At 41.1% G+C, this 26635-nt stretch overlaps 1 protein-coding gene across 6 annotated transcripts in view; it reads left to right on the plus strand.

The window, feature by feature from the left end:
- The window catches only part of MBNL3 (muscleblind like splicing regulator 3), a 152092-nt gene extending 126704 nt beyond the window's left edge, over nucleotides 1-25388 (plus strand). For 2 of the 6 annotated variants that reach the window (XM_066581852.1, XM_066581853.1), the window contains exons 8-10: nucleotides 1438-1505; nucleotides 6398-6460; nucleotides 8352-8478. In XM_066581852.1, the coding sequence (XP_066437949.1) occupies nucleotides 1438-1505; nucleotides 6398-6413 (84 nt within the window). In that variant the 3' untranslated portion in view covers nucleotides 6414-6460; nucleotides 8352-8478. Of the gene's footprint in view, nucleotides 1-1437; nucleotides 1506-6397; nucleotides 6461-8351 lie in introns of all 6 variants that reach the window. The other 4 variants (XM_066581854.1, XM_066581856.1, XM_066581855.1 and 1 more) reach the window with 4 other exon arrangements.
- Nucleotides 25389-26635: the final 1247 nt, after the last annotated feature.

Consider the following 26635-nt stretch of genomic DNA (forward strand, 5'->3'; position numbering starts at 1 on the left):
AGTTTAATTCAGGCGAGGGTCACCCGCGGATCCGGACGGCTTCCATAGGCTTCAATAGAAGCCTGCAGGAGCCGTCCCCGCGGGAGACCCGCACTAAAATGGAGCATGTTCGGATTTTTTCCTGCACGTGGGACCCGCGCCTTACGGGAAAAATGACATCCGCAGGTATTTAACTACCTGCGGGTGTCTAATGCATCCCTATGGGGCGCGGATCCGCATGCGGGAAAAACGCTGCGGATTTTAATTCTTAATTTCCCCGTGGACATGAGGCCCTAAAAATGGCTTAAAATTAATTCTTTATCAAAATCTGCCGGTAGACCCGCAAGTGTGGTAGAAGTGTTTTAAGCCAAGAATGCGGGCTAATTCTGCCCATATGAAAGCTCCCTTAAGGGACTTTTCACACTAGTAGGATTAGCCTGGAAGAAGCGCCACAACACACGGTAAATTCCGCACCACAATCCCCAGCCTACTTGCAGATTTTGATGTGGAATTGAAAATGGCTTAAATCTGCCTGCAATTCTGCATCCAAATCCCCAATTAGAATTCCGCAGCTCTGCTTCTTGCAGTGCATTATGGCGGAATAATTCTGCTCCAAGGCTATCTCATTAGTCAAGGCCAAACGGAAGGTGCCGGTCAGCATTTACCAGTGAAGCCTGAAGCATTTGCTGGGCCTGAAACTTGCAAAGCAGCATATCAGAATAAACTTTTTTTCCTCTCTGTACAATCAAAGCGCTATGAATGCCAAGGTATGTGCCCACGCGTCTAAACGCCCTACAAAGTGCTGTGAGGCGTTTAGTAGGCTTATTTCTCTTGACATACTCCCTTGTATACAGTAAAACCGCAACAGAAGCAGAAATAGACAAATGGAGCACTAGCAAAAACTGCACTAGAACTGCACTGTTTGAACAAGGTCTTAAGCCAATGTCTATAGAGATCTATATAGGAATGTCATAAATTTGCCCTCACCAATATTGCTCATGATGCTGCTGCAGCAAATCTGTCATGCAAGCCTGGTCTAACGTTTTGTATAGCTCTGGAAATTGTGCATTTAACCTATAAACAGAAATCTAATATATTTTTTTTCTCCCTATGTATATCAACCAAAATGCTATATATCAGCCTTGTGTTCTGTAGAGTACTGCCCGCTGCCAAGTACTGGACCAAGTATAGAGCAAAGTATCCTGCAACCAAGTACTTAACCTTGGCAAATAGACCCAACCTAACCTAGACGAATATATATATATATTTAGGGTCAATAACCACTCATGCACAAGCCAAATAAATGCTTATTCCATATCCTAGAATCCCCTCACGCAGGAAACACACGGCTGTGACTTGGTGATCACAGACCAGTTTTCCATTCACCACCATTTACGGCAATCATAAATAGCATTCTCTCCAGAAAAACCTTTTAATTTGAAATCTTTTCCACTGTAGATGTCCCAATTTTCACTAGATGAACTGAATAACAGCATGTATGTATCACAGATCTTACCAATAGAACAGTAAGTTGGTTTTCATCTTAACATTAACGTATTAACTGATTTCTTATATTTGAAAGCATTTTATGGGACTACTCATACAATTAATGACATAGCACTCCGGTATGGAGATTTATTATATATTGGATGATGGAGGCTATTATGTAATAAGATGCATTGAGCAAAAAAAAGGTCAGGCTACATCAGTGTTACCATTAGATAACACAGCTTCGAGGGGTTTATGCTGCATTGCTCTTTACCATTGCAATGATTGGCTTCCAGGATGCAAGAGGTTAATATGCTGATTGTATCAAAACGTTGCTTCCATAATATGTTGCTTTGTGTTGCTTTCCATGTTAGATGGACCTGTTTGCTAGATTCCAGATGTGTTTTTTTTTTTTTTATTTCTTCTAAACATAATTTGTTATATGTGGAAACCAAGTTTTATCTGTAAAGGTCAATATCCGGAATGCAAACTATTTGACCGTGTAGATGTGTTTATTGAGATTCTATCCCATGTTTGGTCTGAAAGGTCTTCTGTATATGCTAGAAAGAAAGCGCATTCTTACAGTATTAAGAAGTAGAGAGGCTTATTACAGAAAATGAATCTTGTGTAGCTTGTAGACTTGAGTATATACAATGTGTCGCATGCATAATGGTCAATTACTAATGGTGTTAAACGAATGGGAATATGTGAATAGGTGGATGTTAAAGGGGTTGCCTGGTCCCTTTAATAGAGATGCCTGTAGTAAAATAATAAACAGAGGTATACTCCCCGTGGGGATCCAGGGCTGCAGTCCCGCTGTGGTCCCGGTGTTTGTTGACTGCAGCATGATCACTCATTCTACTGCCAAGAGTTTGGGAATGTGAAGTGCAGCTTCTGTTTGGCTGTAGCGGTCACGTGACGGCCGCTGTCACAACAAACACCGGGATCACAGCAGGACTGCAATGCTGGATCCATGTGGAGGCGTAAGTATAGCTCTGTTTATTATTTTACTACAGATAGCTCTATTAACCCTTTCCAATCCACTGTCTGATGTCTAAAGACATTCTCATTGTAGGCTGTGCAGCTCCGATGTCGGAAGACATCCGGCAGGGTATTCTTACTGTAGATTACTACCAGCTCTATTGTCGGAGGCCTCTCCAGCATGTCCCATACCGCAGTACTGGCTCTAGCCAGCAGATGGTGACATTGTATAATGGCAGAAAGAGAAAGCTCCCTAGGAAAATCTGAATTCAAAATTGGATTGCAAAGGGTTAAAGGGTTGTTGTCTGGTAATCAGGCAATCCCTTTAATTTGATTTTACACGGGCAGATATTCTGCCGTTAACTTGTTACTGCAATTTATATGCAGCGGATCGCTGGTATGGGGAGAACAATCGTTGATCGTCATACAGTTTATACGGAGAGATGTGCTGCCAATGACCAAGTGTTTTTATGTCTGCATTAAAGATCTGACCAGCGACCAATGAGGGTGTTCGTTGGCTGATCGTGGGCACATTGACATGGCAAATAGCTGGGCACATAAATGTTCGCTTCCGATAATCGGCCGGTCCAAAAAAGCCTTTAGGCTGTTTAAAAGGTTGAAATTGTATTAAGCTGAAATACATTATTATTATTGCCTTCGACTGAAGCTTTGTTAAAGTGATCCGCCGGTCATAGACAAACAAAGATGGCCGCACTGCTTCTCTGACTACCTGATGCACACTGGGCATTACTATGCATGGGTAGTCTACGACACCGTATGCTGCTCTGATTGGCCAGTGCTGCTCACATGGGCAGCACTGGCCAATCAAAGCAGTGTGTAGTGTCTTACACCGATGATGTATATTAATGCACTGGTAGTCAGAGGAGCTGTCTGGCCTTCTTTATTTCTCCAGCACTGGAGGGTCACTTTATATGGATAATCAGGGCCAATAACATGTTTTATTATAGTGTATTGATCCCCTCAAGACAGACAGACATATAAAAGTTGGGAAAATCCACACTTTTTTATGGGCATAGACAATGATCTAGTACATATGAGGGCAGCTAGGCAGCCCTGATTGGCAGAGATCTGGGATGGGAGGACTATGGATTGCCTGACCCCATGTTCCACCATTGGTGACTGTCAGCATCTCACGATCTTCTCCCAATTAAAATAAGTCTGCATGTGTAGCTCTGTTATTTGCAATATTCCCTAGCATTTGACATAATCTTAAAGGGGCGGTCTGGATAGATATAAAAAAGTTCTAAAAAGAAGCATTAACTCACCAGATAAATCAGCACTGCCATTCCAGTTATCCCGCTGGTCTTGGTTTACATGATGGTAGTGATGGCTTGCCAATATTCAGTACCCACCGGACTGCTGCAGCCAGTCGTTGGCCTTAGAGGTGTACAGCATAAGACCACTGAGACTAGTGGGTGGCTGCAGTGGTGATGAGGGCATATAGGAGGGTCAACACTTGTGTAAACCCAGACTGGCGAAGATGACCGGACTGGCAGGGGATTGAACTGGTGAGTATAGTCATGTTGTGTTTCTATGGGTTTTTTAAACATTTTCTACAATTAGAAGAAAAAATCATTCATTTCAGACAACCCTTTTAAGGGAAATCCGTCTAATACAAGCAAAGCCCTTGGAAAGAAATAGTGGTCATTTGGATATACTTGAAAATGTTAACAATGCAAAACACTTACATGCTTAATTACAGACATCTGAGGACACCACCCCTCCCTTATTAATAATGATTTAAAAGTAGGGAGTACAATCGGTCAGACCGCTATGACATCACCGATGCTATCCCTAAACTGAGGGCAGCCATTTTTCTTTTCTTTTTTTTAATTTCATCCAATTCTTCCCTAATACTTTACAGGGACCCTCTCACATACTTTATGTTCTGCAGCATAAAGTCGGGACAGGCATGCTGATTCCAGCAGTTACTGCAGCTCCCATCATGAAATAAGTCCAGTTTATTCATGAGGTGCTGCTAGCCCTACTCACCCTGCCTGATTGACAGTTTTGTAGCTATTACACCGCATACTGAGAACTGCCAATCGGAGATGGTGGGTGGAGCTACTTGAATAAAAGGGTCTCATCTCTTGCAGGGAGCTGCAGAAGCAAGTAGTAAGTTCTTAACAGGGTTGTACCAGAATAAGAAGTTATCCCCTCTCTGCGGAGACACCCACCAATCTTGGGAACAAGGGTCCCATGTTGTCCTGTTCTCATCCCTATGGAAATGCCTCTCTCACCTGCAGTGATATCACACTGAATGGAGTGCCGGCCAAGCATTTGCTTTTGGTGCTCCATTCATTACAACAGAGCTGACAGAAATAACCGAGCGCTTGCGCTCAGCAATCCCATTGAAAATAAATAGAGCGTAGGTGCCCTTGCTTGACAGTCGCTCTTGCTTGACAGTCGCTCCATTTATTTGACTTCTGCACTGCAGAAGGTGCAGTAATCCTGCAGTGAAGGGGAAACAGGACCCCTGTTTTCGGAATCGGTAGGAGTTTCAACAGTGAGACTCCCACCGATCAGCAAGTTATCCTCTATCCACATGGCTTGTAATTCTGGTACAACCCTTTAAAAACCATTGTACATTACTCCATAAGGGTGGCTTCACACGAGCGTGTTTTTGTGCATACGCGCGCACAAAAAAACACGTCGATTAGAACCAATGCACTTTCTATGGTCTGTGCACATGTCCATGCCTTACAGGCATGTGCCTGCAGAGATAAGACATGCGTGACAGATGTGACAGATGCAGCGAAGGAATTCTTTATTCCTGCGGGGAATAAAGAATTCCTTACCGCAGCTGTCACAGATGACAGCTGCGCTAGAGGATCCTGCTGCGCACACCCCGTAATTGTTTTTCAGGGCAGGCCTTTACATATAAGCCCTTCCCTGAAAAACAAGGCAAAGTAGTGTAAAAAAAAAAAGAAAAAAAAGCATACTCACCTTCCTTCAGCTGCCGGGGCTCAGCCACGTCTTCTCTGCGCTGTCCCCGGCTCTGTAATGCAGTTCTTTGAGCAGGCAGGGATTTTAAATCCCTGCCTGCTGAAAGAGCTGCTTGTGATTTGCTGAGGCACTCAGCCAATCACAGGCAGCTCTTGCTGAATGAATGAAGGCAAGACAGGTGCAGCAGGGAATTCTTTATTCCCCGCAGGGATGAAGATAACATCTGCCACATGTGTCAGATGTGTTCTTCATCCTTGTGGGGTACACATCAGCAGTGGACAGGTAAGTGTGTGTGTGTATATATATATATATAATTTTATTTTATTTTATTTTTTACACTAAAATGGTTGTTTTTCAGGGAAGAGCTTACTTTTAAAGCTCTTCCCTGAAATACAATTAAGGGGTGCCGGCAGACCATTGTCTTCAATGGAGAAGCCGGCAGCAGCCGTGGCTCCATTGAAGACAATGCGCACCTGCATACACGCGTGTTTTTGCACGTACAGAGGTGCGCACCTATGTATGCACCTATATACGCATGCGCACATGCTCTTGTGAGGCTTATGTGAGCCTCGTGTGGCGCAGAGTGTAAGCTCTTGCTCACGACCTGGAGGTTGCAAGTTCAATTCCTGTGTGATTCAGGTAGCCGGCTCAAGGTAGACTCAGCCTTCCATCCTTCCGAGGTCGGTAAAATGAGTACCCAGCTTGGTGGGGGGTAATAAATAAAAAATTACCTGAAAGCGCTGCGGAATAAGTTGGCGCTATACAAATACCAAGATTTATTTATTTTTATTTGTGAAGCCACCCTAAGAGATAGACCACTGAAATTGGCATGGCTGTCACTACTTTACATTGCTCACAGTAAAGACCATATAAAGGACATGAAAAGTTCTCTTTAAAGGAGTACTGATTTATTCAATGTAGATTGCATATAATCAATAACCTACAATCTTAATAATTCTGTAACTTTCCCTTTAAATTACAGTTCTTGGTGGGGGTGAACAACTTCAAAATATGGAATGGGGCATAAACAAGTGTATTATTGCTGGTGAGGAATTTTGAGAACATCGGACATAAATCTATATAAAACTTCAGAGTAGACCTTTAAATTGTAATTAAGATAATCCGTGGCCCAAACTAATGACACTATTCACATGCAGCCACATAATAGTGACGGCTCCACTGACGCTTTGCAGTAAAAATGTTTCACGTTTCTTATTAATTCTTTAAAATAAATCCTGCAGGGGCTTCTATGAGTTCTGCAAACGTCAACGCTTAACGTGAACCCGTCACCTGCCTAAAGCATCGTAAACTAACTTATGGTGCTATTCAGGGAGGTGACAGGGAGACGGGTGATTTTTTTATACTCACCCGCTTCCTGGTTCCTGTGGTGCCCATCGCTGAAGTCCTTGCGGCCCACAAAAATCGGACTCTTTTCAGAGTCCTATGTGTGCACTCTACAGGAGAGATCGCACACGGCACTCTAAAGAGTCAGATTATCTTGTGCCGCATGGACTTCGGTGGGCACCGCAGAAACCAGGAAGCGGGTGAGTACAAAAAATACATCACCCGGCTCCCTCTCACCTCACCTAACAGCCTCATACAGGGGCGTAACTATAGAGGATGCAGGGGATGCGGTTGCACCCAGGCCCAGAAGTCTTAGGGGGCCCATAAGGCCTCTCTTCTCCAGTACTATGAGTAAAGCATTATAGTTGGGGGCCCTGTTACAAGTTTTGCATCGGGGCCCAGAAGCTTTAAGTTATGCCTCTGGCCCCATAAGTTAGTTTATGGTGCTTCAGGACGGTGACAGATTAAAAAACACTACAAGGACCAGAAGTCACCACGAGGAGAAGCCTATCATAGGGAATACTTGGGTTTCAATGAATAGTTTTATAAAAGTAAGTTATGCATACAGATATTTCCACCCTTACTGCCCAACTCCCAACCAACCAATCAGTCCAAAGACCAACAGAGAAGTGTCCCTGTCAGTGTCCAGTGCCAAAATGATAGTGAGCATGTGCCGGCATGAGGATTCCGTGGCCGGAGCTGAAACTATGACATCACCCGATCCTCCTTCGTGGCTGTGACAATATATAAACCAACCATGCCTAGAGGGTTGTAGTATAGTCTGCAGAACACTGGAGGTTCTTTGTTGAGCATAGTTCCAACATAGTTTAGCCTTAAAGCAACCCTCTGGACCTGGAGAAGCAAAGAAGGTCGAACCGCTTCTCTGACTACCTGATGCACACTGAGTATGAGTCTGTAGTCGGAGACTCTACATGTTGCTCTGACTGGGGAGCACTAATCACGTGGTCAGCCCTGGTTAATCAGAGCAGGTGTAGTGTCTTAGATTAATAATGGATACTAATATACCATCTGCATCAGAACTGGTACGGCCATCTTTGTTTCTCCAGGCCAAGAGGGTCGCTGTTGCGAAAAGCTTCAATCTGGATCCACTTTAAAACATATATTGCGGACTTGAAACATTAGCAATAATGTAGTAGATATCCAAACCCAAAACTGCAAATAGAGGACAGATGGGCAATAAAGTAGAGTAACTGCCCTCCCAGTGCCAACGTGTTTTCTCTGAATAGCATGGCTGTGACAATGTGATTTTGGACATAGTGACAAACACTTTATTCACTTTGCTCCATTCAGGCTGCCATGTATATGGTTCTTGTATTTTCCTTCCAACCAAGGGGGGGGGGGGGGGGGGCAACTTCGAGGAATGTTCTTCCCCACAAGTTCCCTGCCCCATTATCCATATTGGTAATACTGATAATTCTGCTAATGTAGTTCCCTAATCTAAAGTTTAAAGTGGTGCCAGGTTGGAACTTTCGTGTCACATTTCCCCAGATGTCATCTTGTTGTAATACATTCGCTCCATGGATTCTTCAACGGTTATAACTTCCTGTTTTTGTTCTTTCTCCCTTTTCTAGTAGGCCATGTTGAAATTCTGAACAGCAGAATTGTGGAGTACCAGAATTTATCGGTGGGAAGTTACACATGGCCTTTCTGTAAATATCCATTACTGGCGTCCTCTACCACCTCGACAGTAAGCCTGCTGCAGTCTACATGTTAACCAAAAAGAGAAAAAAAAAATTATGGGAATGTCTGAAAACAGCACTATGGAAAAAAACACATTACAGTCAACCTCGCTGTCCGAGAGCGGTTATACACGTAGGATACTATACTAGACTTTTGTAACACATTTACTTTTAACACATGTAATCATTCTGCGTGTACCATGTTAGATGGGTGCACCATGCGGAAGCTTGTTTTGCTGCATATTATTGGTGGATTCACATTTTAAAGTGTTATCTTAACTGTTTTGTTTACATTGTAGTCAATTCCATTTTTGTGTGTATCATTATGATAAGTATACTCAAGACCATCTTCTGCATTGTGATTAATTACATGCATCGTCGTTTTGTCAAATCCTTAGTATTATGCCAAACAGGGACTAAGTGGTTCGGAAACAAGGTCCTTATGGAATGGGCTCAATGGAGTTTTTTCCCCTAATTTTATACCTAATTTTTTCATGTTTTTCCAATCATTCTGGGTTGCTTCCAAAGCTCCACCAGCTAAGAACATTTTTAGATTTAAATAGGAAAAATCAATAATTGAAATACATAAATAATGTTAAAATGGTTTAAAATAATAATTTTGATGATTTATAATCACTTTTAATGCATTCAAACAACTTTTACATTTTACTTAATTTTTGGGGGCTTTACGAACCCTCCTGCAACTTTTACTAAATGCATTAAGTCTCTAGCTTCCATCTACAGGTCACGGTAAGCCTTGTATAACCAGTTAACTTTTTTAATAGCATTTTCACTCAAAATAGATGCAATCAGCATGGTGGCATGTCCAAGCTTCCTCTGCCCAGGTATATCCACCATTTGTTATTTCCCTTGGGACTACATTCCTGCATCGTTTTTACTGCAATGCCGGCTCATGCTCACCCTTTGCAGTCCGGCTTTTGTTTCTGGATGTAGCCTATGATCACACAATAGATTGCTGTCAGTAGGTCCTCTCCTGTTTTGCCACAGCAATCTAATGTGCTTAGAGGATTCCAGCCACTTGGGCATCTGGTATATTGAATTTTGAGGGTAACGTTGTTTGTATTCCCAGTGGTGGTAGCAACTAACCCCTCTTGCCCCCATAGCAATTGATTTGCATGTTCAGTGAATGGTAATGGAAGTTCATTGGTGTTCAATGTTGCCTTCCCTACAGCTCGTATGTTGCAACCTGGGTCTAAGCAAACGAGGAACGAACATGATCTTCAAAACGTAGACGGGAGATGGAAATTAATTGATGCATTTAGGAACAGTAGCAGTAAGGCCGGAAAAGAATTTAAAGGGGTTGTGCTAACATGCACAGTGCGTCCCAGAATGCAAGGCCTAGGGGCAATCAACTGATCGCCCTTGGTCCTACTCTCGGCCTCAATGGCAATCAGCTGGGGAAAGCTGTGGCCTCTACACATATCCCCTTCAGCTTCGGAGAAACAAATGATTACAGGAGGCCTTTCCCATGAATGGCTGTTCTTAGACGGTAGAAGGTCCGCCAGAATCGGCACCGTTCTTACCGCGTGACTTTCCATTCTGGGTCGTAGAGGTGGGTCCCGAGTGGAAGACCCTGCTCTGACACGCATATGATTAGGTGCTGTTGGCACAACCCCTTTTTAAAGCCAATTTTAAATGAGAACCTTCAACTTCCACAAATGATGTTTGATCTCTGAATAAGTCCTGTAAATGATGTTAATAATCGCTCATTTGGATTGTATCTTACAGTACAGATTTTACTGTATTCATTCATTTCAGACCTAAATTATTTCAACCTGTAATATTTTGATGTGACTGTGTCAAAGCTCATGGGCACAGTAAGTTTAGCACTTATTATTTATGCACACCCCTGAGGAACATGAGTGGCCAGGCCTATCAAACTAGGGACAGCTCGAATAATGGACTTACTTGGCTTTTTGTATATATGGAAATGGACTTGGTTCAACCATATCTACAAGCTGGAGGTCCGGCTGACAAAATAACCACCTTCTATGAAGTGGTGAGAGAACAATCTTATATGATATAGCTTTAAGAAATGGGCGTTACATGAATACGGACAAGTTGCACTTGATGTTGAGCAGTGGACCTCTAACCACTTCGGTTCCTGTTTTCCAGAATACTGCCACAATTAATGTAATATGTGGACTAACGAGTGTTTTTAATTTCTTTTTTTTTCTGTTGAAAACTATTTGCGTTACCTGAATGAATTTTGCACAGTGCGTGCCAGTGCCTCAATGGTGAGAGATGTGATTGAAGCAGATCTGATACATTCACATGGTATATGGCTTTATGGATTTCAAAGTAATGATGGAACTTTCAGTGCTAAATAGTTTTTCTTTTTTTATTTTGTATATTCTGACACCTTATTGTAATCCTTTTTTATGTATAAATATATATTTTTAAACATCTGAGAGATGTATATAGAATGTAAACATAGGGGGTTTATTCTTAAAATCCTTTCGAGGGTCCTTTTAACCACCTGCAGTGAATGGTAGATTTTGATTGTTAAAGATACATTGATCTTTCTGCTTAGTGAACAAACGGCTTCAACTGATATTTTTAAACTGCACCCCTTTAATAACACATGTACCCCCCACCCCCGCCCCCGCCCCCCTTCCAAATCGGACATCAACATTTAACTTCCAGTATTCCCAATTATGACAACTTGTCAAATGCCATTCATTAAACTGATCATACAAACACAGTTGATGTTTGGACCCCAACATACACGGTGATTCAAAAAGAATAGTGCAAAAGTAAAGCTGACTTATTCATACATGAGTTGGCCTTCAACATTCAAAATGACATGAAAAGACAGTTTTTAATGCCCCTTACGGGTGTTTGATTCCACAGAACCTAGACCACCTAAATCAATGCATCTCCGTTGCAGTGGAATCGGTACCAGAGCATATGCCGGGACCGGTTTGGGCAGAACTAGACTATTGACTTGGCTTCTGCCATGTCACCAATGGAGCCCATATAGAGCAACTGTAGGGTGCATTAAAAACTTTAATAGTTCTTCTACCTTTCATGTCATTCTGGCTGTTGTATGTCCATTCATATATGAAGAAATCATCTTTACATGCGCATCATTCTTTACGAATTGCCTTGTATTTCACAGCTGCCAATATATATTCTTAACTCAGCCTAACGAATGAAGGTGGCTATTGGTTACACAACATTATTATAGATTCCACCATGTTGCCATTTTTCTGTTGCTTGATACACAATTAGGCCAAGTTCACACAAGCATATGCGCTCGTATTACGGGCGAGTGTCCCAGTCCAACAGGCAATTTACCGATCTGAACTTGGAGCATCACAGATTCTTATGATGCTCCAAGTTCATGTGAAATGTCCTTATGCTTATTTTGAAATTCTATGAAACTTAACAGGGGTTACATACTTTTTAATCCATTTGCACCCTTGTGGACCCAGCCTACCTTGGATCAAGGGCCATCTTACCATATAGACAGACCATGCGGCTGCAATGGAGTCCCTGGGGTGGTAGCTCAACATTGGTTTTTCCATCTGCTTTGCCATTGCATGGAGATAACCTGTATGTGACTCTCCTCTCAAGAGGAACTCAATTGTTAGCAAACAAAGGGGTGACAAAAATGTCTACGAGTCATAAAAAGGGCATGGAGGGGCAAATAACACAAGATCCTTCTGATCTGGGTGGCCAAACCTAGCATCATATTAGAGGAGTCTCTGCCTTGGATCTGTCTTGTGCAGGTATCTCACTACTTTCCTAGCAGTTATGATATTTCATATGAAGATCCACACATACCTATGCAGAATGCATCCAAGGGAGATCAGTTTGAGAATGTTGGCCATCAGCGCGTAAGTGGCAGACCGTAAATAACCGATTTTATTAAAGAGTATGTTTTGACGTGACGCAATTAGCTAAAGTTCAACGAGGGGAAAATATTGTCAAAAGTAACCAGAATGTGATTGCACTACATGCTCTATCCCAATGTAACAATCTATATGCAAGAATTTAATTTAATGACATTTAATATGAAATTGTTAGGACACATTACTATACTAGGACAGAAGAGATGGGAAAACGTAGGCATAGATGTGAAGATAGATGAACAACTCAATCATCATTGACTACAGGAATGTCCTGAGGACCCTTTGGAGATGTTTCATAACCACATGATACATAATATAGATCTCCACTGGTCCACCACAATCTGATCATCGGCAAAGAAGTGAAGGTTGTTGCTCCAGAAGCCAGATCGTGGTAAGATCGGCAAATTCATCTTTACATCTATGGCCACCTTCGTCCCATAATCCTACGTATATATATTTCTATGATCAATATTTCAAAAATGTGAACAGCAGCTACTTTGATATAATATATTAACATTTTTAGATTTTACAACATGTCGAAAATGTTGTCATCACAAAGGAAAAACAACCATTTTCTGTCAAATGTCAAAAAAAAGATATGCTATTCTTTACTTCATAAATGTTTGACTTGGCTAAACCTTAAAGGGGTTGTCCACTCATTCCCTAATACGGCATTTGAAAATGGATTTTCTAAATTAGGCAAACCCTTCAATATGAAATGTATTCACAGAAAAGAGAAGATATTTTTGTTCTGTGTGTCTCTCCAAATTACCGTAATCAAAGAAAGCAAAAAGTAGAATGTTGAGTTCGCACTCTAATGCGTTTTGTGCAATGGCTCAAATCTCTGTGTTCTTAGTAAAAAGAAAATGTCGGCAGACTCTAAATGTCCTGATAACGTTTTTTTCTTCTCTTCTTTTTACAGTCACCCTGTTAGTGACTCTATAACAAGTTGTATATGTGTTTTGATACACAACGAGTGAAAAAATCTCAATGTGTTCCCGTCACCTTCGAATAATAGAGGCAGACATTTTGTGGCCAAAAAAACAAAAATTGACAGTTGTGTGTGAGTTCATTAAGAACAAGTAACATCACTGGAGTGCCTTATTTCTCAGTGTTGTCACCCGTTCCTAGTGATGTGATGTGGTGATAAGCTTTCATTGTGACCGTTGGCTTCAATTTCAAAATGGCCGCCTCTGCTCTAAGGAGATGACAGGGTTCTCTATAATATTTTTTTTTCCTTTTATTTATCCAAAGCTATTTCTGTTAGTCCATTTCAATCAGCCTTATGCAAATAATATGCAACAATGCTGAAACTTGGATGTAACGGGTCTATAGGAGGGAAAGTTTTATACGCTTAACGTGTTAGTATCTTAGATGTTAGGTTTTCTTTTTGAATGACAATGTAGGTAGATATAAAGGAGTAAATGAGAAAATATATAAAAATAATTTTTAAAAAAAGTACAGTGTTTTTTTTTTTAATTTGTGAAATGATTTCATAATCAGCCATGTTCATTTTTTTTTTTGTTTGTAAATTGATTTTTACTTGCACCAATATTTTAGCATAGACTATAAGGAAAAAAAAACATACTAGTGTAAAGACAAAATTAAGAAACTGGAGTCTTTAAAAAAAAAATCCTTACTAATTTTTTTCTAGAATTTTAAAAAAATGTTAATAGTGAACTTGCGGGATAATTTCAGTTTTATTTCTAAAGGGTTTTTAGCGCGTTCTGCGCTTTTGGTTTTGAAGTGTTCTACAATATATATTTTGGTTTTCTGGATTTTTTTTTTCTGTTTTTACAATTACAATGAAGTCCGTATGTAACACTGACTTTTTTGTCTTAATCATGTGATGTCTTAAAGGGATCACAGAAATGACTTGTATCTATAGATGTACCATCCTACTCATTTGTAATTTTTTTTCATTACCTATAAAAGTGGCATTTGGATATTACCTCAATGTTACGTGTGAGCAGAAATTTCCCCCCTGAAACTAGGATTCTAATGTCCAATATCCAGCATCACCTCCACCTTATTGGATGCCATTATGTCAATATGTTAAGTTATATGGCATGTATTCAGTTATGGCTTTACATTGTAATGTGTGAGTAAAGCTGGAAATACTTATTCCCCCTCCAATAGCATGCCACTAACCAAATGCTTATCTGGACAATGGGAATAGATTAGGCTAAGGAAATCAAACCCAATTGGACCCGATGACCCTGGAGTTCCCTTCCAACTCTACCATTTTATGATTCTCCCCCTGCCCATAGTAATCAAAAATTATTTTGCACTGATTTTAATTAGTCCTATCCCATTTTGCAGATATAATTTCCATCTCTTCTTCATTTCATTATTAACAGATGACCTGAGCAGACATAGAGGCAACGCAATCCACCACAGTTGGTGGTAATCTAAAGCTGACCATGCATGATTTCAGTTGTAGCAACATCTCAACATTCCCGGTCTTTTGTTCTCAAAGAGAAGTGGTACAGTAGCAGCTTATCTCCTTCTAGTCATTGTAATAAACATGCATGCTCAGCCAAGCGGATCATTCATGTTTATGGGGAGGTTGGAGGACATAGCTGGTCACTGGACGTGAATTCAGACAACAGCTGTCTTGTGCATGGCCAAGGTGAATGTATCCTCTCGATATTTATTTTTTTACTAATTAAAGGTAGATAATGAAGCATCCTCCATTTTCTAATATATATTTATTTTCTGATGGTAGATTTTTATTCTTTTTTTCTGTACATACCTATGGGGGTAGGCATCTTGTCTGAGCTGCAGTTAACAACATTTAGGGTGGTTTTACACAGGCCGATGGTAGCCCAAGTAACCACTTAAAATGGTGATTACGAGCAACTGTGGTCCCATGTAAACAGGGGACATGATAGTCCAAGTGAGAGAGAATCGCTGACCTGTCAGAGTTGCTTGGTTCTCATCTCACCTACGAACAAAGCAACTATATGCCCGTGTAAACAGGCAGTTGTTCATCTACGAACGATTGCCTATTTACTATGAATGGAGGCGACCGGCCGGTAGAGATCTCCGGAATGCTTTGCCGCCATTCAGTGAACGATGACTGCTTCTGTGTGAAAGCACATAAGCAATATTCGTTGGCTTATGCACTTGACTGTCATCCCATGTTAAGCCACCCTTGAAAAGAAGATTTACAACAGAACTCATGGGCCATTTACACAATGGACAGAAGCTGACCTACTGACTTCTATAGGAGAGTGTTTTAGGCATGCTCTCTAACCTGGGCAAAGCTTATTGTTCAGGGGGGGGGGAAAGGTAAATTGTAACCATCACCTATAGTGAATAGTGGGTCCTGTATTATCTGTAAATAGGTGTTTCCTTTATTCCAATCCTGTTTGTCATAATGAGATGACTGCTGAAAAGTTTTCTCCACAGAACAGGAAGTGTCCGCCTATTATTAGACTCAATGGTTAGTGTGAAAACTGCAAGATTTTCAGATTTTTTATCTTTAAATTGTAACTTCCAAAATAAAAAAAATTTACAAAAATTCTTGGATATCTTTAAGGAAAAAAGTGTTACATACAATAAGAGATTTTCTGATTACACCTTGCTTTCAAGAAAAGGCAAAACAAGAGCATAAACTTAAGGAATACATGAGTTTAGAGAGAACCATCTGTCACAAGAATGTAGAAGAAATGGAAATTATCAATATCATGGGCTGTTATGTTATTGGTGGCCATCAATGATTCCATGCCCAGATGATGTTTGGCTCCTCCCAGTATGGGAATAATCTGCTTTTATTGGTCATTTGAATTAGTGCAATAGTAAACCCGAATTCTATGAAATCTTTTTGGTCTTGATCAGTTCAATGTTCTGCTCATGAGTACTAATGTGCCACTCACTAGGAAGCGTTACAACAACCAGATACTTCCTATCCTCCTAAAGCTAGTCAAGTCAGTATTCCTCAAGAATAGACCCTCAAGAAAACCAAGAGTTATTTTAAAAAACACTAAAAACAGAAGCCCAAGACATCAGCATGAAATATGGGAGAGAAATCTATTTATCGATTTGAAGACCTGTTGCTACAGTCTGCACTAACTTTCAATTTCACAAATAAGCCGTACCCTTACGTCGATGCAGGCTATAGCGGCCAACCGTCAAACTCTTCGGATTTCAATGTAAATAGACAAACTATATTACGTATACAACTACATTACTGTTGGTCTTTAACATAATAAATCATAGCACATACATTCTGAAAAAGTTTCTATTTCGTCATAATCAGTTTGAGATATTTTAGTAGCTAATGAACTTGAAGGAGAGACTTTAGGTGACCTTTTGATATATATCATAATTTACTTAGTTCTAGTACTACGGTCTCCATAATGAAGCATGATGAAGATTCTAATTACTTTATATCATCATATACAGAATACAAGACTATTTGGATATCAATGCCTACAATGATAGATTCATTGTTGCGTATATTATATGAAGTTGCTATGGCAACAAGAGACTACAACATGACTACCTTTTGTACACGTTGTTCAACTTTCACATGTAAAATAAGGACAGTAGAAGTATGAGCTTGATAACGACACCGTTCACCCCCATCAAAGTAACAATTCCAATTCATCTGCAAGTTTGTGAATTTTTGCGTTCATCCAAACCACTGTAGACGTAGGCACCGGAATTACCAGCTTTTGCTGATTACTTGATATACCCTGTAGCCGAATTAAAGATCCCAGCATGCCTTAGTGATCAATAGCCAGCATTGTAACTTCTAAAGGCTGGACTAATTAGTTCCATAACTGGGTCGATACCCATTTCTAAAAGTAGAAGGAAGCAATCCAACCTTCTGTGTGGAACATGGAAAATGGCTGTCCGACATTGGCAGCTCATTTAAGTTCTCCGTGACCGTAAGTGAAATAATTGGAGTCAGACGATGTTGGAAGAAAAATCTTAAAGTAGAGTGACTCAAGGTAAACAAAGTTATAGCAGGCTATAAACAGTAAGATGTGACACCAATGATCAGAAGACATGTACATATTCTTGGACACCAAGATGAATGTTATCCTTCCAATTTCTTTGGAAAAATGTATCACATAATGACTTTCCACCCATGGTAACTAGAATGGTGGTTGATTATTAGAAGAGCTAATGTTCTACACATACAGGGGCTTAATCTCAGCCTGACTGTTGCATTGTGCCATAATACCAGGCTGTACTTGGCTACCTACTAAAAACACACAAAAAGTTAGGTTTCTCTATCTATCTCTGTCCCTGAAGTAATCCATAGCAGTGTGGTGGCATGTCATCCTTTGGATGTCCTCTCCATGTGCTTATGTGACTACTCTTGCCATCAGCATGGACATGATTATTGTCTACTTCTGGAAGGATGTTCAGACAATAAGTAATGGACAGAATCACAATAGAGATCTGCGGATGAACATCTGAGACCTTTTAGTTCTGTAGTAAAACACATGTAGTGATATCCCTTATCCAATAATAATAGCCAGGTCATGGAAGCAAATGAATCCCCAAATATCGAAGTTGACCAAATACATCAAGGAAATAGAAAGGGGTCACCTATTATTAAAGCAACCCTTTGGTTTTGAATGAACACAGATGGCAGAACCGCTTCTCTGACTATCTGATGTACACTGTGTATTGGTAGTCTAAGACACTAGATGCCAATCTGACTGTCCGGAACTGCTCATTGGGCAACACTGGTCAATCAACGCAGTTGTGTAGTGTCTTAGGCCTCATGTCCACGGGGAAAATCAGGCCCGCTACGGATTCTACATGGAGAATCCGTAGCGGGTCCCTCCTGCCCCGCGGACATGAGGCCTTAGTGTCTTAATGATGCATACTAGTGCACAATGGGCTTCAAGTAGTCCGAGAAGCGATGTGGCCATCCTAGTTTGCCCAGGCCCAGAGGGTCACTTTAAAGTTTACCATTATATGATGTAAACATTGAAAGAATTGCAAAGAAGACGATATGAAAATGCTTGTTTGAGACTTTTGCTTTCATGAATGAGATAGCCATCATATAGGTCATAACACCTACCTTATTTATGGAATTGAGTAAGAGAACATGGGTCTCCTTGCTCACATTTGTTTTATAATGTACATAAGTATGCATGATGCATTAATCTCTAAATTGGTGCTCTATGATGACAGAGGCCAAGAGAAACTTTGTGTATCATTGGGCTGATCTGATTCAAATAAAGTAACACGGTCAATATCAAGTCTAGCCAGCATTTGGCCCTACCGATAGCTTGCAGGGTGTGGTAACACATTTGAGCTTAAGTTGGAAGTTCATTGATAGAACTGCGGATATACAAACCTATGGTCACAGCATGAGGGTTGCCATTAATCAATTTGGGCTAATAAGTGTTCCAGAATTGGACAATATTGGTGAACATGAAGGCTCTTCAGTTGGACCTTGATTGTTCACGGTGGAACACCATCTTTGTCATTAGTCATACCTATGTAATATATATAGAGGTCTCGAATTTTATGTTCTTTCCCAGTGAAGCTGTTTGACACTGTGTTATATAGGAGCTGAGTGAGTAGGTAACACATGACCTCGCCGTTATGGGCTTCTGACTTTTCCCACAATATTTCAAGAGAGGAGAGTGAGGCATAATTTTAACAGGCCTTAAACCCATTTCATGTCTATAGTTCACACACTTGCTTTCCAAACGAGTTCTGCCTACAAAAACGGAAATATAAACTGCTGGGATATTTTAATACTAATTTATATAAGCAAAGTCTGTAAAATGGTGTGGAATGACCTCTAAGATGCATTTCATGTTACAAATCTCTTTCCCCAGCCCTACACAACATATGCTGCAGTATGATGTATTCTTGAGTGACCCCAATATTCCTTTCTATGGTTCATTTCTTGGTCTAGAGTAAGATAAGGCAACATGTGGCTTCCCAGCTACCGTAGAAGTACAAGTCCCATCATACAAGTTCTTGAAGTATCAATCTAGATCGAGGACCGCTGGTTGTCCTTCACTCATCTAGTGCTTATGAAATGTAAGCTGTCAGTGATGAAATATAATGTATGTCATCCAGTTTGTTAACCCTTTCCAATCCACTGTCTGACCTGTGAAGACATTATGATTTAAGGCTGTACAGCTCCAATAATGGTCGACATCCGTCGGGGTTCTCTTACTGTATATTGCCAGCCTCTCTGCTGTCGGAGCCTATCCAAAGTGTCACCTCATGCAGTACTGGCTTTAGCCAGCATATAGCCCTGTCGTATAGCGGCAGAAAAAGAGTAAGCTCCCCTAGGAAAAGCAGGATATAATTTGGACTGGAAAGGGTTAATATTTGGGCAGTGGTGTGAAAAACCAAAATGGAGCTTGATATATTGATATTAGGTTTCACCGAATAAGTAAATTCAAGAAAACTAGAAGCAGAGTTTTGAGGAACCTCCAAAAAGAGTGGAGTATTCCTAAGCTAATGTCAAGTATCACTGAAAAGTAGTGAGCGAGTCAGGATTCCAATGGAACTTTTATGTCTTATCAGGGACTTAAGTCCAGCAAGAGCTGGAGGACGGGGAAGATACCTACACCTACTAGCAAGGTCTGACTTAAACTACACTTTCAACTCACGTCTATGGCTTTGGCATCTTGAAGATGTAGTCAAGACGGGCAGATGTAAGAGTAGACCCAGCTCCAGATGCTTTGGTTCTGAAGATGAGTCAAAGATTTTTTGTCTATACTTGGTTTAGAGAGAAGGTGTTATGGCAGTTGCAGTGCTATAACCTATGTAATCTGTTCATTATGTCCATGCTCACAGGATGTGGGATGTGATGGTCTTTTCTTTATCTTTATTTTTTTTTCCTCCCTAAGCATGATATGCTGCTTCAACAGTGTTGAAGATACAAATATGCTGCAGTTAAACTAATTCAGTTAGTGTACGAATGTGTGAGACACACCTTTTTTGCACTTATGTACATAGTCCAAGAATGGAATAATAAAATAAAATGTAAAAAAAAAAAAAACTTGGAACATATTTTGAATATAAAAAGTCCATAAAAAACACAGGAAAAGTTTGTAAAAGAGATAGGTATAAATAAGGCTTTGAAGAGATGGCATTTTACTATAAAATATTTAAAAAAATCCAAAAAGCATGATGTTGCTTTGCTCTTGCAAAAGCTTTGTAGGTTGCCATAGCTTAATATTCAGCACTGGTAAACTCCAATTTGCAGCAAAGAGCGTAATGTGAAATGGGTATCCTCATTCTGGAGAAGAGCTCAGGGTAAGGACATCATTAGGCTGTAGAGTTGTGGCAGGTGCCTCGGAGCACTGAACGAGTCTTAATTAGTCAGGAATAAACTTTTGAAATGTTCAGTTCGGCCAGTATAAATTAGTTCAAACCAGACCACAAGTTCACAAAAAACCCTAAAACTGGTGCATAACACCATAAAAGTCCTGTATAATACCCTGAGAGGGTTATACATCAGTGTTCAGGACTAGTGTTGAGCGAACTGAATCAGTAGAACCCTTTTCAGGTAGAACTTTGCTAAAAGTTCGGTTCGGGTTTGTGACTTTTAGCAAAGTTTGACCCAAAACAGGGTTCTACTGGTTCAGTTCATTCAACACTATTACTAATCCATCATACAACACTCAACTGCTCAGTTGACATTTCAATTTTTGTTTAGGTTTTGTGACTTTATGGCCATCATCCGTGGAAATGGATACTAGTGCCAAATGGCTCAAAGTCCCCCTTGTGCCACATAGGGAGATAGAATATAGTATAAATGGTAGGTGGGGGCCCTGCTACATATTTTGCATTGGGGCCTAGGAGCTTCATGTAACACCTCTTGTTTCTGAACAAACACAACATGTCATTAGTTGTCCACTTTGCTCAAACTAGTAGTATGACAAACCTACAAAAACACTCAAAATAAGGGTGAACTCAGTCTAAGAGCCCATATACAAAGCCGTATTTTTGAGCAGTGCGCTATTAGTGCATTCAAAGGACAGCACACAGCCCCATAATAGCCTATGAGGCTATTCACATGAGGGACTGTTACACTGATGAGAATAGGAGATGCAATGTGCAGGGTCGGTGGAGATCAGACATCACACAGACAGACATTCATCTACTGTCCAATGCAAGTTACTTGGGCGCAACCAGTATATGGCCATGTGAATCCGACCCTATTATAAAGCTCTCATTCCAATGCTCTTACAGTATCTGCGGCCATACTAGCTGCAATTATAAAGCCTTTTTCCCAATATATTGATCATAGCTTCCAGAGACCTACTTAAAAGGGCTTTCCCGGATGTCCTATCCTCAGGACAGTTCATTATTAGTTGATCGGTGGAGGTCCTAACCGATGGTCCTCAATGATTATCTGATCCTCTTGCCTGCTCTCAGCGTAGTCGAACCAGACATCCACATTGGGATAGGAGCCAGAAGTGAAATAGAAGGCTTTGTTCCCATTGATTTCAATGGAAGCATAGCCTTCGATTAATCTTCTGGCTCAGAACGCAATGATGAGTCAGAAGTGTCATGGAAGGCATCCCTCCCCCTGATTTCAATGGGAGTGAAGCCTACTATTACAGTTGCGTAGGGGATCGGAAGGGAGAGAGAGATCTCTCTCACTCTCCACCCCGCTCCCCTCTGCCGCCCCCCCCCCCACCCCCGAATCTACAGGGAAGAGCCAGCAGGTACTCGAAAAAGGCGATGCTCTCTCGAGTAAATCGCCCTAACGAGTATGCTCGCTCATCTCTAATAGTGAGCTTCCTTTAGTGATGCCTACACGCACCAGAACTTTTAATTTAGGTTTAGAGCTCTGCATCAAGAATGGAGCTCCAGTTACTATGAGGAAATATTATGAAGTCAGCTCCCTTAGCGTTACATGGTGGACCACATTGTTATTCTTTGCGGCTCAACATGCTGAAACGGACACCTATCTGTCTCCGTTTCAGCAATAGAAGTCTATGGTTCCATCCAGGGGTTCCATCTGAATGCCATTTTCGGGAATTCTAACAGGACCCCTGATAGAAACCAAAAAAAAATTAAACCTTAATGCCCCTTTTTAGCTCAAAGTCCCATATTGTATGAAAGCATTTAGATCTCTTCTCCATAATAAGGTGCTTGTCTCACATATGCCTCGATTTAGAAGATGGCAGAGCAGACACGTGAAGACCGTTGCAAGCCCTTTAATCAATGCTGCTGTCTAATCAAGGAAACTAGAACTTGCCTGTACGCTGTAAATCTACCAGATATCGTTCTTCATCGCAACGTTTTTTTTTTGTATCTGACTTCTGTTCAGGCTGCCAGTATCGCCCCCTAGCTGGACGAATCGCAATGGCCTTGAAGACCGGTATAGTGTGACCAGCCAATCACACAGCAGATTTACACTACGTAAGGGAGCTACATGATGGGGAATGACCTAATGTATATTAACGTATTACGCAGATCAGCTAATAATGTACATGTTACAGAACGACTCATTATGGAATTGCCATGTATATTACTTAGTCCGAAGGCAGAGATTCACCTTCACTTTAAGACGCGGTAGAAGATGAGTCTTCTACAATTCTTGAAACTGTTACTTTGTGGTCTGCAATATCTCCCATACAGTATAGGCAGCTTCCATATCAATCTTACTTCACACCGGTCCAACAACTGGCCTACCGCTTCAGTTAGACAACTCTCAAACCATCCAGACCCGACTGGCAATATTTGTCATGTGCAACGGAGCACTACTAAATCTATGCAAAAATGTTTTTGTTTTTTGGTTTTTTTACCCCAAACCTTCTTAACTACAACATTTCGATGTGGTCTGGCACTTATTGATACAAAATAGATTTACATCCAGGCAAGAATTTTCCTTATTAGCCTGATAGATATATTGCAATTTTGACAAAATTGCATTTCCCCCCCACCACATGACAATCGTTTTGCACTATTAGTATTGTATGCATTGAAAAGCAGCGCCTTGTCCTTTTCCTAAGCGGTCTTCACTGTGCTCCTCTCCGTATCTTGAAATAATGTCTAATTCTGCTTCGGAAGTTGTGGACACCACACGTACGTGAAAATTCAGCTTCAATTGATCGTCGTCTTTTATTTATTTTTTGGGTTTTTTTTAATCTTTTCGTCACACACAACGGAATAAAATAACCCGACGCCGAAGTTCTACTGTACATGGGAAACGGTTTTAATGGAGAGATCGGAGCCATTTGTTGCCATGGCTCCTTGTATTCTAGCAGATGAGGGGATGACTAAACCTATTGTTATAGGGAGTGTTCTGCGATGATTCGACACATATGTCAACATGTACCGATAAGATTCTACTAAACTGTATAATTTCATCTGTAAAATGAGCAATTGTTGAAACCCTATTGTAAGTAGTTTAATACTCTAGTTCCAAATATGCCGGTGATGCTACAAAGTACAGTATTTTCATACAGCCAACTGACAACAGTTCTTTTTCTTTGGGACAGTGGCAACTTTTTACAAGAGTTTGGTTGGTATACTGGAGTACAGGGGCGTAACCATAAGGGATGCAGGGGACGCAGTTGCATCCGGTCCAAGGAGCCTTAGGGGGCCATAAGGCCCTTTTTCTACATATGAAGCATTATAGTTAGGGTGCCTGTTACAGGTTTTGCATCGGGGCCCGGAAGCTTCAAGTTACGCCTCTGCTTCATTACATTATGCAAGTCATAGTTTGGATGTGTAAAAGTGGCCAGGAGGATATTTGGTTCATTTCAGAATGTTTAGAGGAAAAGAGTATCTTTTATGTGTGGTCAATATCTATGGAACGTTCTAAGGGGTCCCATAGTTTTATATACTGTACATATCATTTTGCATTATTGATATACTTGGTGTTGGAAATGTTCCCTCTAATTGCTAATCCTTAAAGGGGTTGTCTCCAAACCTCTTAGAAAGCAATACAAGGATAAACAGTTCATCATCCCAGGTCCAGCCAGGCATTTCCCCTGCCAGATGGTTCTGATGAATGTCTGTAATACAAAGATGCCAAAAGTCTGCCAGAACGAGAGCTCTCTGTGCTCCTAAGCGGTCCCCCTCACTCTATGACATTCTAATGACCTAATGGGGAATATGAACTGGGGCTGTAATCTTGGCATGCCCCTTTAAAGGAGTTGTCCCACTTCTGGCTGTTTTGCTGCAGAAAGCTGATAGCTTTGTATATTACCTAGTGGCCCAGGTTGGTACTGCAGGTTTCAATAGAACTCAGTCTGCAGTACCAATCCGGGCCACTGCGCAATGTATGGCACGGACTGCTTCCTGCAGCAAAACAGCTAGAAGTTGGACAATTTCTTTAAGCTAGCCATACAAGTTGACTGAGCACACAGATTTTAGCGGAATTAGAAAAAGAGGGAACAGACATGTTGCATTTCAACATGCCTAATAGACGCTTCCAACTGCACCATCTACTGTGGAAACAAATATCTTTAGGCCAAATAGGTATTTGGTCTATAGCAGGACATAACCTGAAGGAGGTGTTGGACAATTTGCTTACATACCCCAGCCCATGATGCATATGGATGTATTCCATATGTAACAGAAGCAGATATGTTCAGTCCTTCTAGCAATATATAGATATAAAACTCTTGGACCCTCTTAAAGGCCTAACCTTTATATAATCCAGGTTGTGGATACCAATCATAGACCACTAAGTACCCAGCCTGCATTATTTCCTTCTCTTTGGTTGGGCGTAGGTGTTCTAATACTGGATTGTGTGCGGCGTCGTACTGTACATGCTCTGACATCCACTGTATAGCGGAACCGGCTACTACTACCTTACTTGACACACAGCCTTGGATTCAGACAGCTCAGACCTGTTTCTCAGCTCTAGAATGTAATAAAGATCATTCCCTCAACTGTTACCAACAGGATGTACTTTTTCAGTTTTTTTTTTGTTTTCTGTTTTTTTCCTTTTTTTAGCCAGATTATATTGCTGTAGTGCTTGTATGTGCTTTAGAACCGTGCATAATGCTACTCATTTTAGTATGTTACTTCTATATTGTTGTTTATTTTTTGATCTTTTAATAAAGTATATAAAAATTCTTGGTTACATTTTTGGTGTTGTGTTTTATTATCGGACATTTTTATTATTTTAGCTAATCACAGGTAAAATATATATTCTGTTGCCGCATGAATATGGAAAAGTAGCCCACCTCTGATCCCGGTACTGCACTCTCATGAAAGCTAGCTGCATTCATAACCCTGTTGGTCACAATTGGAGACAGTCAGCAAGCTGGTCATCAGACATCCTTTAGCTTTGCTGAGCTTTTATAATGCAGCAGGCAGGGGCGTAACTATAGAAGATGCAGGGGATGCGGTTGCACCCGGGCCCAGGAGCCTTAGGGGGCCCATAAGGCCTCTCTTCTATATATAGGGTGCCCAGTACTATGAATAAAGCATTATAGTTGGGGGCCCTGTTACAGGTTTTGCATCGGGGCCCAGGAGCTTCAAGTTACGCCACTGACAGCAGGATAATTAGTTTTTTTTTTCTACATCTGTACAATGTCTGGTGGAAAGATCACACTTCCTAAAATGCAAATCACCAGATCAGGTTCAGAGCAGACATTAATGATTTCAGCTCTGAAGCCTGCAGAATTGTAAACACAGTCCTGGACTGGAATGCAGGCTGTGAGCCAGAATGAACCTAAAATACACTGTATTAATAAATGCATACTGTATATTTCATTAATTTTTAACTCTTTGTCCTCCTGTGTCCTGCTGCTCTGTCCCCCATGCTTTACACACTATGATTGGCAGTCACATAAGCCCCTGACGGCCGTTCCAGCGGTTGTCCCTCCTGTGTTTTCACACCCACCGAAGCAATAGTCATTCAGAGAATGGAGGTGGAGATTTATTTTGGCCCCCACCCTCCATTCGCGGCAAACAGGCAGTCGCTCAGAGATCAAATGACTCCTGTTTACACCGAGTAGGAAGTCGCTCAGTAGTCGTTCCCTTTTAGCTCACTGAAACGGAACAACGAACAACTCCCGAACGACGCCTTGCTCCATGCCCTGTCGGGGGCTGTGTGTACACGGGCCAACACTTTTCCGTAATCGCTTATTTCAGTGATTATTCGGGTGACCATTGGCCAATGAAAAGGTACCTTCAGCGCACACTGATAAGCTACTGAGCATGCCCAGAAGCCGTCCCATTGAGATGAATTACAGAATAATGGCCTGGTGGTGGTTGGTCTCTTTGTGGCCTCTTTAACACGAGCGTTTTATAGCGGCTATTTTGCCGCGATAAAAGGCCATCTGAAAATCGTGACCATCTAAAGCATCGGATTCCAATGCATTG

The sequence above is a fragment of the Eleutherodactylus coqui genome, chromosome 10 (assembly GCF_035609145.1).
Source record: "Eleutherodactylus coqui strain aEleCoq1 chromosome 10, aEleCoq1.hap1, whole genome shotgun sequence".
NCBI classification, from domain to species: Eukaryota; Metazoa; Chordata; class Amphibia; order Anura; family Eleutherodactylidae; genus Eleutherodactylus; species Eleutherodactylus coqui.